General features: G+C 35.1%; 2 protein-coding genes across 2 annotated transcripts in view; one reads left to right on the top strand and one right to left on the bottom strand.

Moving 5' to 3' along the window:
• LOC110443337 (protein kinase C delta type-like) overlaps window positions 1-17481 on the bottom strand; it is an 86022-nt gene that overhangs the window by 47525 nt on the left and 21016 nt on the right. The window contains exon 2 of the mRNA XM_021487510.1: window positions 16479-16535. The gene's annotated coding sequence lies outside the window, so the exon portion shown is untranslated. The remainder of the gene's footprint in view (window positions 1-16478; window positions 16536-17481) is intronic.
• On the top strand, window positions 11388-12202 carry LOC110443366 (aspartate and glycine-rich protein-like). The gene is made up of 2 exons (XM_021487547.1): window positions 11388-11394; window positions 11637-12202. The coding sequence occupies exons 1-2, from the start codon at window positions 11388-11390 to the stop codon at window positions 12200-12202; spliced, it is 573 nt and encodes a 190-aa protein (XP_021343222.1).

The raw sequence follows: 17481 nt of genomic DNA, 5'->3' as shown, positions 1-17481 counted from the left end.
CATGAGATAATACATATTTTAATTATAGATCAAACATTAAGCATACATAGTACAATCACATGTTTGCGTCATGGTTTTGCATCCATGATACAGCGAAGAATATAAGATGATTGAGATGAGATCAGCAATAACTCCTGTGTATCATTTAAGTGTGTATTTCATCAGCTATCACTTATATCCGAGACAAAAACGCCACAACCCACAGGCTCCCATTTACGGTATACATGGTGTTAATTTTGTCACAATAAGTTTGGAGAGATATTCACAGGAGGTTATAAAACATATATTTCTGGGTTATCCAGACATGTGTACACATGCATATGCAGATCATTTACTAAAATATCAGCTGATAACTTTGCTGATATATTTGTTAAGATTATTACAACAGAGATAAACAGCATTACATCAATATTTACCCTATGAATACCGTGTTATGCAGTGTCATAAAGCCATCACATACATTATGTTTATGTAACGTCTGTAATATCACTCCGGAAATGACATCACAATCAAATAGGAACAATCAATGTGAGTCACGTCATTGTGGAGAGGATGCAATTTTCATCGTTTCAGAGGCGGCCAAGTGCAAAATATTTATTTCAGATCACAATTATACAGTTCACTTTGTATTTTATGATAAAAAGAATCTGTCATTCGTTTCCCTTCACATTAGATTTATGATACTCGATTTGGATTTTTCATATTTGCTAATCCAAAACTTGTATTATAAATCTAATATGAAGGGAAACTTATGACAGATCCTCTATACAGCTAAAGGTTTCCACATTTTCTCTCACCTAGGTAGTTCCTGTCTGGACACAATATTTTACAGTAAAAAGCAACGGTTTAAACGTTTATAAAGTGTGTCAAGTCCTTGTTCTTGCTCACCTGAAAAAACATCATCTAGAAGAGTTCTCTACGTAAGACATTTTCCTATCTAGCTAACATCAGCCATCCATTCATTATATGTCTGTACCTAAGTGTGCCGGGGATGATATATCCTCCTTGCAGGTTGATAACTACCCACGGTTCCAAGATAGGCTACAAAAATATTTACACAAATCCAAAGTATGTCTACCAAGACAAGCTTAAACAATTCTACCAAATTCTAAATATCCCCAGAATATGATTTAGAACTACCATATATAAATACACTGTATTTGTATACATATCTAAAGAAATTCATTGCCTTCTAAAAACTGATATAAATTTGACCATCAAGATATTTAGTTAAATTCAAAATATGAAGCTATAAGCAGCGAAGCTAACAAATCGGTGAATTGGAGAAATTAGGTACTCAACATCCCTGTCATCTACCAATAATAAGCAATCTATAAATAGAAATACATTATACAAAGACTAGGTACATATATCGATAGTTGTATTAGTATTAAACTGGGTCAATTAGTTCCAGCCTTCTATACACTGCACATGTCATTTACTAGTATTGCAGTACTATTGCTGTAGAAATATCATATTTTCGCCATGTTTGGTTATATAATTAGCTTAATAGGTTGCAGAGACCTATAATAAATGTATTATACGTCTGATTTTTGCAACAAGATTTCCCAACAATGATCAATCTATTCATTATGCATTAACAACAACGATATGTCTATCTCATTACTGGGGTAATAATTAGAATACTAGCTCGCCTACTTCCATCTACTTGTAATGGATGTACTTGTACAGTAAACCCTTGTTATACTGCCCCTATACGAGGCCAATGCAGACATTTTTATGGGTTTTGGCGATATATAGAGGGAATCATGATGACAAAATGGAGAGGGGACCTAAATATAAGTTCTTTTTAAATAAAGAGTCAAATTAAATAAGACCTTATACTGAAAGACCTCCTGCCTTCGGAGCTTACCACCTGCATTCAGATATCATATTCATTATGTCTCAAAGACAAAATCTTGTCAAAAGTCAAATGGCACATTTTAACCTCTGTCTAAAACAATCTGTCAAAGGGATCCCATTTCCATTCTCTCCAATCTTACTGCTTTACTAGTTAATCATATCAACAGGAAAGTCCTGTGAGAGATTCGAACCTCAGACCACTGTTCTGGGACATGTCTGAGGGGATATTTATGGTCACCATTGACTGGACATCTGATCTACAGTCTAAGCTAGTGCCAGCAGGTGAGCCTTACTCCCCAGACAGCAGCAGATGTCTGTGAATTCAGACTCCAAGAAGTTATTAATGTCTGCCAATTTTGGACCCCAAGACAGAATCACAGTAGAGAGCAACCTGCAGGGAGTGGTACAGGTGTGTTGTGTATATATGTTTATATACCATACAATATAGTGTGTAAACCTGCTGTGTAACAAGTGCATTGTGTTATCTTTATACATCTGGTCAGATATATGATACACTGACCAGAAGTAATGGTCAATCAGATAGATCCTCAAGTAGTTGGATTAGGGCATACAGTAAATTCTGGACTGGCCTCTATGTCACCCTGAACAAAACACATCTGAGCTTCCAGGTACCAACATTTAAACAATTTTTACCCTTTCACCCCTAGATAACTCTACCATACATTGATCTGGATGAATCCATTATGGTCTACAGTGGTGAAAGGGTTAAAGCTGTTCAATTTGGAAATGTTTTTAGCTTTAATTTTCCAGAAATTTACTGGTTCATGTAAATGAAGACGATCTTTATTAACTGAATGAAAATGAATGTGTAAAAATCGATGGAGGTAAATATCTAGGTCATCAGATCGATGTACTTGGTAATTCAGTAAAGCATATGTGCGTATAGCATACATCACTGCTACACTTCTATTTCCCATTTTTGTTTACTTTCAGAGATTTTTTCCTAAAAAGCAGAAATATTTTTCCAGTAAATTTGAGGAAGTGAAAGTCTGCAGTGAATCATGCAGACCTTAGGCAAACCTCTGTAAATAAAAATAAACTTTTCAATTAGAGTTATCGTATCAGATCTGGAGATTACCAAGGTATCTGATATCAAAGATAAACCTGCATTGTCTGGTATCATATCACATGATCAGGTGGGTATAATCTACCTGCTTTATAATCAATCATGTTCCTAGAGTTATATTTACATTTGAAAAGATGGTATGTATAGAGAGTTGAGATAGATTTATATGTATATTTATGTGATGGTTGCTGAAATATTCTTTTTCATCACTGAATCAAATTTCCGATACATGGAAAAGATTGTTGACAATAAGATTTGTGGTCTTTATATAACGTTTCCCTAACAGTATTACTGGTATTAGATAACACCACAGCTAATCTGTGAACTAATCACAGCTTTTAGTTTATTTTGTTTTGTCTTTAGAAAAATATGTACAAGTTATTAATTCTTTAAATATCTCTGAGATTTCTACTCTGTATCTAATGGGGTGAAAAAAGAACAAATTTTAATACATGTATGCGACACTTCACCATCCAAAGGGGTACTCGCATGCAAAATGTGGCATTCGCAAGTGATGGATTAAAAATGAGATATGCCTTGGACAAGGTGACAGACTGACTGACAAACCCATGAATGGACCGATTGACTGACAGACAGATGGATGATTTGACTGACAAACAGGGGGATGGACAGATTAACTGACAAACAGATGGATGGACAGACATACTGACAAACAGACATATGGACAGATTGACAAACAGACGGATGGACCGATTGCAAGCCTACAGTGCCTTCTGGTAGCACTAATTATTGAACACCCCTACACTATGACCCTTGTAAGGTCCTATTGGAGTGTTAGTGACTCTGGACCAGTTATTGACAGGAAATCATGTTGTGATCAGGGAATCGGTCAGCTATATAATGATAGCTAGAATGACCAGTGTTAATAATTGGTTTTGACCAATTGTGGGATTTGATGTCCCTCGATGACCAATAACAAGCTTGGTGTGGAGTCGCACGTAATTCAACGGCGTGTAATGTCAACGGTGTCGATACCATCCAGATAGTAATCCTGCAGAGTTACACCAGATACAAAACAGCCAACTGATTATAATACCCATCTTTTTGTTAACTTGGGGAGTATATGGTTTGGTAATTATATAAGAATGAAGGAGGGGATGTTTTGCCCACAGCAGGGAAAATAGGGAACAGTATGGCTCTAAGGTAATTGTAGAACGGCTTGGGTAAGGTGGAGTTCCAGACTGAAGATTTTGTGAGAATACAAGAAAAACACAAGTCTCTATAAGAAACAAGTTCCAGGCATATCAGTGTTCGACGCAAACATTCTCTCCAATAACTTGTCCAGATTAACAAATTATTCTGGATTTTTGTTATGAACGGGAAATCAGGTATTAATTATAATTATCTCCAGGCTAGCAGAATCCACACATACCCGAGGCTCCACTGGGTTGACTATACATTATTATATTAGGATTTTGGGATGTTCCAGCACCTGAACAGAGCTACCATCATGTTTTCTGTCCTGTAGAACGCCGCCAATCGTTATGATGATTATAGAGAGAAGCAGTGGACAGCTAAGTTACACACAGATAGCAGTAACGATAATTCCACCTTTCCCAGAAACAACAATAAACGAGAGGAAAAATGCATATATTGTCATCACAAGCATGCCAAACAAAACATCTATATGATTCATATCACATATACCTCATCATCAGCATTCCAAATAGATGTTAATACAAGTCCTATTGGCAGTTTTGGTAATTTCTAAATGTTATGTTTGTGTGTACCGTAAATATATCAATATAAACCCTACTCCATTATAGCCTGATCTGCCATAAGCGGGTTTAGGAGGAACCTCCAGTGTGGTGAGAGGGTACGAAAGCAGAAAACCTATTCAGAATATTGTTCAGGCTAACTTCTGAGTATTCAGCTTATAGGGAATATCATAATGATCAAAATCAATCTGCTGCCCTCAAAGTTACACTTCGCATCTTTATCACAATTATCTTTATCAAACCAGCTGCCTCTCTTATTTCCATTTCATTCCTTTTATATCAGAACCATGACATGTGTAAGTGTTTGACTTACCTTGAGTCTGATATGTATAGCTTAGCAACCACTTCCTTTGTCTTTGTGTTAATGTCTGATAGTGCCGAGTTTTATATCGCCAGGGTCCTTATTTCTTTATTTTTTACGGTATTATATTCGGTATATCCACCTGATCGGTGACAACCAAAGTCCTTTTCAGGTTTTATTTTGCTTAATACGGTACACCTGATTGCTGAATATATAAAGTGACTTTTTGAGTTCTTATTACATTAAATATGGTATAATTGGCCTGGTTTATAACTTGACTTATACCCTCTGGGGTTTTATGGGTGTTTTTATGGGGTGAAATGTGGTATTCTCGACAGGCCTACTGTTATACTCATTAACAACTTGTTGGTAGCTACAGGTAATAGTAGTAACACAGGAAAATATGTATTGTTCATATGAACCATGGATACAGATAGCATTATTAAGTCTCTCTCAGCCTGTGGATGAAAAGATGAAAGTGGAAAGGAAGAGAAGATTGGCCAAAAAAAGACCATTTCATTTCAGACCAATTTATTGGTTGCCAATTTTTTTTCCACAAATAATTACAGTATCAACATTATGTCAACATTAACACGTAGCAGATCACCTAGCACTCAGCTGGTTTTACGGCCTTCCATCAGTGTTTTACAGATAATAGGCCGTCTGTTTCTCTTATTTTGATCATGGCCTATAGAGCAGGTTAGGAACTATTGTACACTGTACCAACAGCAATCCAAAGTTAAAATGTTTAATACAAGATAAAAACTTAATTCTGTGCCAAATTTGTCCTTTACAAAGAGAATTTGAAGTGAATATCAATTATGTATCTTTCATAAATCTGTTTACAATAAACAACTGTCAGGACATAACAGATTTTAAGATGTTGATGTTTTTTTGTTTTTTTTTAAAATTTAAAACCACAAGTACCGTAAAGATCCGCGCATAGGGTGCACTTTTTTAGAGGGTAGTTATTATATCTATACAAGGGAACAGTCCAAAACCAGTCCTGGAGAGCGACTATTTATTGAAACTTTTTCAGGGATTTTCTGAAATCATTTGAAATATACTAATAAGTGAAATAACTAATAAAATTTAGTGTAGTAATTCCTGATTGCATTGTCTATTTTTACCATTAAAAAAAGCTGTAATTTATAGTCAAATTACATGACAAATTCAGATAAATAGACTGTAACGTTAAGTAGAAATCTAAAAAAAAAAAAATCATCTCAAAAATGTACCTGTGCATTATACATGAGTGTACACAATTAATACATGAATATTTACAGTAGAAATTTCATAGCAGAAAAGGACAAGTTTATTTGTGTTAAATGCACAAGAACCAATAATAAATAAGTCAGGGAAGCATTTGTATGAAACATTTCATTTCTTAAAACTGCTTTTAATGTTGATATCATATACTTACATTATGGCATTACAGGAGATCTTTCTAAAATTCCGGTCTACTTTATTGTGTAAGACGTGGTGCTGAAGCACTTCAAACTCAAGAAAGTTTTGCTGAAAGATGGGTTTAAAATAATGGCTACCACAGAGAGATAAAATATATCATTTTCTTACTTACGCAGGCATAATCTTTGATAAACAGTTAAAGAAGACTTGTGCGGTGATTCTGTCTGGCACTTACACCAAAGAACTATTAGGGAAAGTGGTAACTCATGCATGTTTTAATCGCTCGGCGGCAGCTATGGGGACGCTACATGTTTCATAACAAAGCGCTTCCCTGGTTTGTAAATTGCTATTTTTGAACTATTAGTCAAATTAATTTATCCCCTGGCAATCCCAAGCTTCGAGCCCTTCCGAGTGCATGTTGTATATACCTCATGGGTAGAGTAGTTGTTCTTATATATTTACATTGCTCCCTTCTTCAGCTAAGTAAACTCTGACTGCGTATAAATAAGTGTATACGCAGTGAAAAAAAGCTCAACGGATCGATACTTGTTTCAATATGGCACTGTTCACGCTTAAGCGCGATAAAAAATCCAAGCTTATTTTCCTTTCGTTAGAATAGCTCTTCAGAGCTAAAGCTTCATGTTATATATATACAACAAAAAATAAAGTTTCTTGTATCTTCTTTATAGAGTGCTTACACACAACATAAAATATGTTAATTGCCAACTGCATTCATACTACCATATATGCCTTCAAAATAAAGGTAAATTCTTATATAAACCCGTCTTATCTCTAACAATAGTCCTGCCTGTTATCAATTTCAAAGTGTGAATAAATTTGAACATTATCAATACCATAGGGAAATGTTTTCTCTATGGGGTATTTCAAACATATAATGTATCACACTTTGAAATATTTATCGTAACTTTTGCTACCTAAATTATAGATAATATTTAAGTGAAGTCAGTTTGTATCTCAAGCTTTGCACGCAGCATTGACACTGGCGACATGACAATCAATGATTTGATTGGCCAACATGTTTAAATTCAAACTACAGATGCGAGCTCATCAACTGTTAACGGTTCAGCTGTGAGAGTAACCAAATTACATGGAAGGTTTCCTTAAATAGACCCTATAAAATCAAACAGACTTTTTTCCTATTAGTACTAGGCCATTAAGGAGCTGCATACATGCAATGGGTTTAATTGTTCAACTGTGTGCTCTTACTCCCAACGATCTCCTATACAGACACCGTGCCGAGAAGGCTCGCTCAGCTTACTGTGGTGCTCATGTAACCCCAACGCTGATGAAAATGAGCTCAACTCTTGTTACAGAAAACCTCCCAATAGACCAACCACTGGGATCTGTGTACAACAGAGTCACGGATATAAAATGGGGCAACGAACTCCAAATCAAACCATATCAACGACTTTTCTGCTAGTCAACTAACCTGAAACAAATACTTGTATAGATTTATATTGTACTGGTTCTACACCAATTGCAATCAACGCATACAAGGCAATGCTAAAAAGATGTGTGGTTCCTGTAAGCATATTCTCTTTTTCTGAATTATATTTACATAAGGTTAAATAAAATACAAGGAAAGTTTCTTTTTGACATATACATGGTCATCCAAAATTGGTCATAATAAGTTATTTGTAATGTCATTAGCGGTGCAAAAACATCGTATTAAGGTTTCTTTTATAATGATGGAAATCAACGGCCCACTTCCTGTTGTAAATGTCCCAGAAGATTAAGTTAATCAAAGGCTTAATCAGTAATGTCCTTCAATCAGATTGCATGAAATAGCTACCCCGTACAGGAAATAAACACAAATTGTAGATTAATACCATACCTGGTAAATTATGTAACACCTCACTGTAGTTGANGGGGGGGGGGGGGGGGGGGTATTTATCAACATATTTGTGTTTGTATCAACTATTAAGTGGTTGGATCAATTCTGATTTTTTTTGTCTCATTTTGATGTTAGAGCTTTATCATTACCTTGCTTTGTATAGAGGGAAACAATCATTTACATTTGCATGTGATTTTTCACAGGTTTTATTTTGGAACTCTTTTTTTATGGAAGATAAAAAGGTAACATATAACCTTAAGTCAACAAAGGAACAACGAACACATTTGAATGTCAGAGATGAGGCTGTAAACTGGGAAATGTTCACCCAGTCAAATATTTGCCCTTTCCAAACAAGTTCCACGTAAGCCCAATATTAATTTCACCTCTGACATTGGAAATATTGTTCATGGTAGTTTATTTACTAATGTTTATCGTGACAAGTTTACCGCATTTATATGGAAGGCGAAAAATGTGAAACTCAAACTACAGAAAAAGTTTGCAGGAATAAAGCACAGTGCTGGTGATCCAGAAATACTGTGTTTCCTGTCAAATTGTCTGGACTGTGATAGGTCTGAAAACTCGCACATTGTTGTATTAGAGAAACGCCAATCTGTCCCCTGGATGGATAGTGGGACAACCAGATTACTGATGGAGAGATGAATGATCGTATTTAAGCCATCTGTGTCAATTTCAATAATATTAAGGTAAACGTGTTTCTTGTTTCAACTGTACATGGTCAGATGCTTTGAGTCAATAAATAATTCACAACTATTACATAAAGGTTTCAGCATAAAACATTGCTAATAAAAATGTCAATGCTGTGCATTAGAATAATTGACTACGTAAAAGCATTTATATGTCGAAAAATGATCGCTATTATGTAATTTTACAGGCTGAATATAACTGAAATATGACAACCATGTTTATTTCTAGGTTAATTGATTATGAACCTGTTTTTCTGAGTGAATGAATAAACTGCAATAGCAATGCTCAACTTGTCATGAAACAAAAGGAAAAATAAATTAATGAACAATCCTCTATTTTTCCCCTTTTGATACAGTTGAGAATAGATGTACCTCAAGTTATGATTATGTACTACTTCAAAGTGCATACCGCGGGGGTATATCTCTTTGAGCCACATTTAATATCTGTGATATATTGTTTAATTTGAGCCAAGTAAAATACTAAATCATAAGCTGGAAAAATACACAATAAAGCATGTATTTATTATTTTCATAAATGGTCAGATAAGTCAAAAATCACATTCAAAATTTTTCAGGGGACATAACTCTTACACAAAACACAGGCACTATGCAAGGTAGCCTATACATGTACCCTTAACTTAACACAAATCACAGGTATAACAAGTAATGTAGTTTCACCCTCAAGGGAGATCACTCTAACACATATATCACAGGTATATTTAACCGATATATAACCTTATTTCTTGATCACACGTTAAATGTGTAAGATAGCTTATATTTTTAAATAGAAAAGAAACTTTTAAGGTTAACAGCTTTTCTTGGAATTCATACTAATTTGAGTAATAACAACAGTTACACCGGATGTTTATAACAGCAGTCAAAATTTGAGGAGGTGTATCACCCTTTGTGAAATATATGTAACACAGCTGTTGTCAATTTCAGTAATTAGAAAGTAAGGTCCATTGCAAGTCAATTAGCCAATCAAAACGTTGTGTATGATTAGCACACTTCTGTGAAATGTGCACCACATACACAGCCCATGTTAATTACTGTAAAGGCAATGTAGATTACGTTGTAATAATTACAGTGCAAGGTAAATTACAAGTTACAGACATTTAACACTAGTTTAATAATCCAGCCACCTTCTCCACAGCAAAATTGGTTGGATTGTGGAACCGTTGGATAATCAGGTAAATTTTGTATAGTGTAATACTGGTTATATATAGTGGGATAACTGGATTAGCGATTGCTATATATAGTGGAACATCTGGATTAGTGGCCAGTCGCTGGATCACAGTGGCTCAATTATACCAGATTACAATGTGGCAAAGCAGTGATTGACATACGTTGTACTTATATTTATTCATAAATATGAGCATCACATGATAATAATAATCTCTATGTATAATTAACACACAAAAAAATATCAATATGGCTGCATTATATCATGTGGTACAATTAACCTGCCTGATTAAATATACATCGCTACAATTAGAATGTCCATAATTATATACTGTGTATATGGTTATATTTACATTTGCATGGCACTGTCACTATATAGCCTCTTTTAAAGCTGTGTCGTTGATGGGACTTTAATTACCATGCAGCACGAGACACAATTCTTAGCGTATTAATACAACACTGACCGGAACTACAATATCCAATGTAAATAAACATGACGGCAGCTGGGCATTGTGAAACTTGACAATGTCATTTTAAATTTATGTGCAAAAGAAAAAAGTAAATAAAAATACTTTTATTACAACAAAAACAAGACCAATGGAAACAATTTTAACACTCATGCAATTTATCAGAAATATTGTGTTACACTGCACTGATCAACATGGGTTCGTTACAAATGACTGAAATACACATATTCTATAGACCTACTGACACATAAACATTTCAGACATTTGTAACGAAACCCTGTGCTCCGTCGCAAGATCACTCACTTCAAATGATATCAGTTTCACACGTCTCGCAGCCACGGTTTACCCAGTTTCTGATCACGACATGTCAAATAACGAGGTTGTTATATAATCTACCGACTGTAGTCCGATTCCCATACAATCAACAAATAAATTAGTGTCTGGATTCTTCATAAAATGAGCAAAGAGAAACTTTTGAATTAACTTCCAACAATAACTCCCTCGTGGAGGTCAAGGTCGGATTCACGGTGTTCACTGTATTTGTCCATGCGCAAAATTTGTTTCCTGGAAATATCGGAACAATTTCAAATCTAACTTTCAGCTCAGAGTTCTATTGATAAACTTAAATCACCCTATAGACATATCATACGCAATTGTATTGATACTGAATTGGGAATAAAATTGAAGTGTTTGTTAAAATTTCAAAGCACTACTTTGTTTGCCAATTAGCATGCGACAATACGCTGTTCAAATTATTGAACGAAATTGTGTGTACTGTCGATATGGCGGGTATTTTTAATTTTAAATATAAATTATAAGTTAAAAAAGAACATAAGAGGAAGAGAAACGTAAATATAAGTATTGAACTGTTTTTGTAAGGTATTTATGATCTATTTGAATGACACAGCATTGCAAGCAAACAACTCATAATGCGCTAGCTTGCATTATGTCGCTTGCTTGTACAGCTGTGTCATTCAAATAGATCATAAATACCTTACAAAAACAGTTCAATGCTTAAATATCAACCTGAGAAAGAGATACTGACCGAGACGAGTGGAGAGCGGATTTTGACCGAGACGAGTGGAGAGCGGATTTTGACCGAGACGAGTGGAGAGCGGATTTTGACCGAGACGAGTGGAGAGCGGATTTTGACCGAGACGAGTGGAGAGCGGATTTTGACCGAGACGAGTGGAGAGCGGATTTTGACCGAGACGAGTGGAGAGCGGATTTTGACCGAGACGAGTGGAGAGCGGATTTTGACCGAGACGAGTGGAGAGCGGATTTTGACCGAGACGAGTGGAGAGCGGATTTTGACCGAGACGAGTGGAGAGCGGATTTTGACCGAGACGAGTGGAGAGCGGATTTTGACCGAGACGAGTGGAGAGCGGATTTTGACCGAGACGAGTGGAGAGCGGATTTTGACCGAGACGAGTGGAGAGCGGATTTTGACCGAGACGAGTGGAGAGCGGATTTTGACCGAGACGAGTGGAGAGCGGATTTTGACCAAGACAAGTGGAGAGCGGATTTTGACCGAGACGAGTGGAGAGCGGATTTTCAACGGTGTATGTGCAATACATTTAATGTTATGATCACTTGATAGTTGATCCATCTTGCTCTTGTGGCACATCTTGTGAAAATGCTGAACAATATTTCTTCTGATGTCCACTTTATATTAACTATAGACATTTCATAACATTTTGGATATTCATCTGTTGATCTACTTACATCTAGTAATGTTTATCTATCTACTGATGATAATTTATTTATTCTCTCAAAAGTTCAGCAATACATTTCTGCTACTAACAGATTTAATTAAAATTATGACAGTTTTCATTGTCTCTTATACTTATATTTATTTATATATATATGTATATCTTAAATTTTGAGAAAGGGCTTGTGTGTGTATGTGTGCGTGTTTGTGAATGCTTATTTATCATATGTATGTGATGGTGTATGTGAGGGTGTATGTGTGTTATGGTATGGTTGTAAGTGTATATGAGTGTGTCTCGTTGATCCATGTACTAAATCTATGCTTCTTGTCAATTAATACCGGATAGGAGAAGACTTATATAGGCTAAGCCTGTTGTCTTATCCTATTGTGCAATTTTTTGTCCAATAAAATTTGTTGAAATACGAAAAATACATATAGAGTTGTGTGTACTTGTAACACCTAACCCTTTGGCCATATGTTTAGGCGACCTGACTGAGGTGTGGTCTGTATGTACCTACATCATGATTATGACCAATTTATACAATGTCCGCAGCACACAATTAATCACCGAAAACAAGCACCAGGTAATAGTTTAATTTGTAGTGGAGACTTATACATACATTTCATAATAATAATTCATAATCTCTGTCTAGTTTATTATGAAAATTATTTATTAGTTTATACAAATTAATTAATTAAAAAAGTACTGATAAAGAAAGCTTGTCTGACATTCCATGTATCTATTATCGTCCTCGTTAACAGCTGTGATAATAATGACAGGTTAGAAAACACCTAGGACAGGATAATTAAATTATCTTATCATTTAAATTGAACCATCAAGTTTAATTTTAATACCATAGAATGAAGCAATTTCACTGTCAATATTTAATATGACAAATAAAACAGAATAAAACTTAGCATGAAACATATATATTAGATATTTTGGTGATCAGGTTGTGGAGTGGTTAAGAGCCTTCACCTCTCCGATCGGATGTGAAAAGGTCATGTGGGGTCATGCACCTGCCTCCCAGACCACAGGGGTTTTCCCCATTTCCTCCTGCTTGAAGACCCCCTGCACACTAACATCTAGGCAAATAAGAATTACTAACTCATTACCCCTGAAATTTCATAATGAACTCTTCCAACCTTTGAATTGGAAGAGTTCAAATGTGTCTCCAGGGGTAAATGAGTTAATATAAGTGAACATAACTTGTTTCGTAGTTGTTGTGAAACAAATAAAGTTTAAATAAATATTATCAACTAAACATATTAAAATCCAGCTTTTTATAGGTCACAGGTGATTGACAAATACTGACTTAAGCACCAATACCTGTACTGTTGATTAAATAGCCTGGTACGGACGAGATGACCGCTGGGTTGGACACTATTCCATCAATAATATCGTTCCGTCTACAATTTAAGGACTGCAGTCTTCACATCAGGAACATCGATCTACTATGTCCAGGAAGTAACTATTATAAACATTCTTATCGTCATTCAAACATTATCCTGGATGACTAACTTCAAGAACACACGATAAAGATCAAAACCTATTTATAGAAGTATAATTATGCACTATAAATAACCTTAAGGTGTATTATACTAAGTTCTCATGTTCTCATCCAAGTGACGAAATATAGGTCGAAATATAGGTAGGTTAGTGTTGTCATAAATTTCCTTATGTTACATGTATCAATACAGTACACGCCCACTTAATACAATCTATATACACGTACCTTGTAATATAATACTCTATGGTCTACCTGTAATATGAATACCCCCGGCCCTATTTAACCCGCGTCCCTATTTATATTTAATGTCGCAACCACCCGAGACTAATTTAAACGCACATCTCATGATGTGACAATCAATACTAAAGTATTGTCACGATTTGAGTAAATATAGACTTCTGATTCCTTTTAAGAGATATCTGAGTCACAGTTTAACACGGAAACTTGTGTTGATGTTTCAAAATGCTTTTACCGGTAAATTAATTGGTAGCTAACTTTTCTAGAAATCCAAACAAAGATGGTATATTTGACGAAAGAAAATGGTACTTTGGATAAACCCATTTTGTATGTACGCAGGTTTCTGTTTATTTAAATACACACACCCTATTTATTGAAGGTACTCGACTATTGCGTAGATTTGTTTTTACACTTTGTTCACCGATTTAAAAAAATCAACAGCAAGTCTCTGTAACAGGCAATGACATTTTCTTTCCATTTTCAAATGAAAATTTCACATTTTACAGCAGCAAGTCATAAAAAAGCTATTGATCTGTCAAATTCACACACATAAACTAAACATAATAGGATCACTCAGAACAAACTAATTATATAGAGATCAGCACTGAACCAGTAAACCCCTTCAGACAGGTTACTACGGCACGACTCATCTGGACAGTAAATTATCTCAAAAGGATGCGAGGGTTGTTGGGTACAGGGTGCTCTTCCAAATAGCTTTTTATTTCACTATTCCATGTTTCATGACCAACTCAAGTCATGCATACATGTTCAGCCCAGGTCCACAGATATGGACTGGGACTTTTTCTGTATTTCTGTGTTCCCTCTCACATTCACACTAGTTTATATATGTTTTTAAAATATACTGGTGCCCTATGTTGAATTTTCCTCTCTTAACTCTTTCATCCAATCAAATTTGAGATTTTACCGGCTATAATTAAGAGTATATGTACAACAGATTTGTTTAAATGTTTATGCAACCTCTGGTTTGAACTCTATTGAAACATGAAGTATACCTAGCTACATCACTAACACAAGGTATATGCAGCACGCTTCATTTAGGTCAATGTGACCTTCAGCTCAAAGTAATAGATCATAAACATGCAAAGCAAACATGGGTAAAATGTTTTTGGTTACAAAACCAAATTAAGAATTTCCCTGTTTTTTACCAACAATTTGTATATATGTTACATCAACATTTCTTTCAGTATTTTTGCGTCATGATACGAGAGTATATTTAATATATGGTGTATATTTAAATCTTTAAGTAGTTAGGCCAATGAACTATGTTTTTACCACCATCCCTCGTATTCTAATCAAAATCCACATATATTGATCTGTTTGGTGGTGCGGAATCCTTTGAGGTCCAGATCACAATCTCCATTAGGTACATTGCGTTGATATCATTTGAAGCGGCACCAACAGAGCTGGAGAAAAGGGACCTTTTACATGACACACAGAGCTAGCTAGCAATAACAGGATGCTTCCTTTTGTACCTATGTTAGTCTCAAAATAACACTGATGTTTGTTTGATTGCCTAGATGTATATATTCATCAAGGACCAATACATACAATGCTGTGTAGGTTTCAAATGTTATATTATTTTGCCTCTCCAGCAATAAGCCCATGCCTGGTAATAAGCCCATCCATTACAGTTCATTGATTACCTACGTTAGTCTCAAAATAACACTGATGTTTGTTTGATTGCCTAGTTATTCATCAAGGACCGTTATCAATACATACAATGCTCTGTTACATTATTTTGCCTCTCCAACAATAAGCCCATGCCTGGTAATAAGTCCATCCATTACAGTTAAGTAGAAATTCCCCCCAAAAAGCTTCTCATTCTCCTGTTACAAGCTTCTGCTATATACATCAGGGCCATTTTAATCTATAAACACATATATTGTGCACAACAACAACTTATATCTACAGGAAAAGCAACAGTCTGGACTTCAATTGTCTGCAAAATTTACCTTCCAGAAGATAATACATTATATTCCTGCTCAGGGAGCCTTCATTCCTTATAAAACTTTTTTCTAGATTTGAAAAGATGACACAGTTCTATAATCAAACAAATTTCTGTTAGACCTGCATTGGTGTCATGAACATTGTCAACCAATTCACCCCTAAAGTCACATTGGAACCTTACCAAATCAAAGACTGGGCAAGTCCAGTTTAGATATGTAGGGGTGAATGAGTTAATAAGTTTTGTATGTGTTTTGTGTAAAAAAGCAAGGTCTTTCCATGCACTGGTACTGTTGTGGACAGACTTGGGACCCATCACCTTCAACCTGGACAGTTTATCAGCTTAAGTATCTGATCAACAGTTAGCTATATAGTGACTCAATCTATGACACTAAATGTATAGCCTCAGACGATTCATACCGTACAGAAATAGAGTAAGAATTACCTACCCTTGTTAGCATACACTGTATACAGGTCCTTTCAATCACTGTCCAGGTGTAGATTTTCTGAAGAAAAAAACAACAACAAAACTGTAAAATAACTCTAAATGATTTCAAGCTTAAACAATAATTTGCAACAACCAACTTGATATTATTCATATTATGAACAATTTCATCAGGATGTGACACATTTGTTTTATTGTACAAACCATTCCACTCGTAAATATTTCGTACAATAATCATCCAAGATACAAGGTATCTAATAAATCACCTATCTTGTTCTTTTGTAACAGTGATATAAATTCACTTATAAAAGTGTTCCTTTTGAACATGAAACTAAACCGCATTTTTGTTGTTGTTGTGAAATTTCAACATCCCAAAAGATGAAGATAAGTTAGATAGTATTGTCCTAATTCCCCTTAGAATCCTGTGACCTTATACTGAAAATTTCTAACTACCTCCAAATACAACAGCCAAAGTGTGAAGATCATTTACTGTAGTGCTGCAACATTTCTATAAGGGGCTTTAACTAGATATAAATGAGAAGATGAAGCAATAATCAGAATCTGAGGGTTCCTCAGTACAAATCTGTAGAAAGTGAATGTATATTCATTTATATGCATGGAATGCTTTTAACAATTTCAATGTAGGGAAAGTTGATTTCTTTATTTTACATTACAGGTTTGTTATATATTACCCTGCCATGTGCCTGGCAGTGTAACCCCCCTCCTCCTGGGTATTATTTTTATCAACAGTGACCTTGACCTTGATAATAGAAACTTTTTAAACTCCTATAGCACATAATAAATATCATAGTGTAGCACAATATCAAATTACAAAAAGATTAGTCTTTTTGATTCTGAGATAATGTCGGAAATGAATGATATAACAGACAGACAGATGGACACTGTGATTACTATATAGGTCAACAGCATCTCCAATGCTAGACACGAATGATTTATTAAATAACTCAAAAAATAAACTACTCCCAAAGGATTAAAAATTTTGGGAA

Source organism: Mizuhopecten yessoensis, unplaced genomic scaffold, assembly GCF_002113885.1.
Source record: "Mizuhopecten yessoensis strain PY_sf001 unplaced genomic scaffold, ASM211388v2 scaffold716341, whole genome shotgun sequence".
NCBI classification, from domain to species: domain Eukaryota; kingdom Metazoa; phylum Mollusca; class Bivalvia; order Pectinida; family Pectinidae; genus Mizuhopecten; species Mizuhopecten yessoensis.
This window is presented reverse-complemented; position numbering and strand designations above follow the sequence as displayed.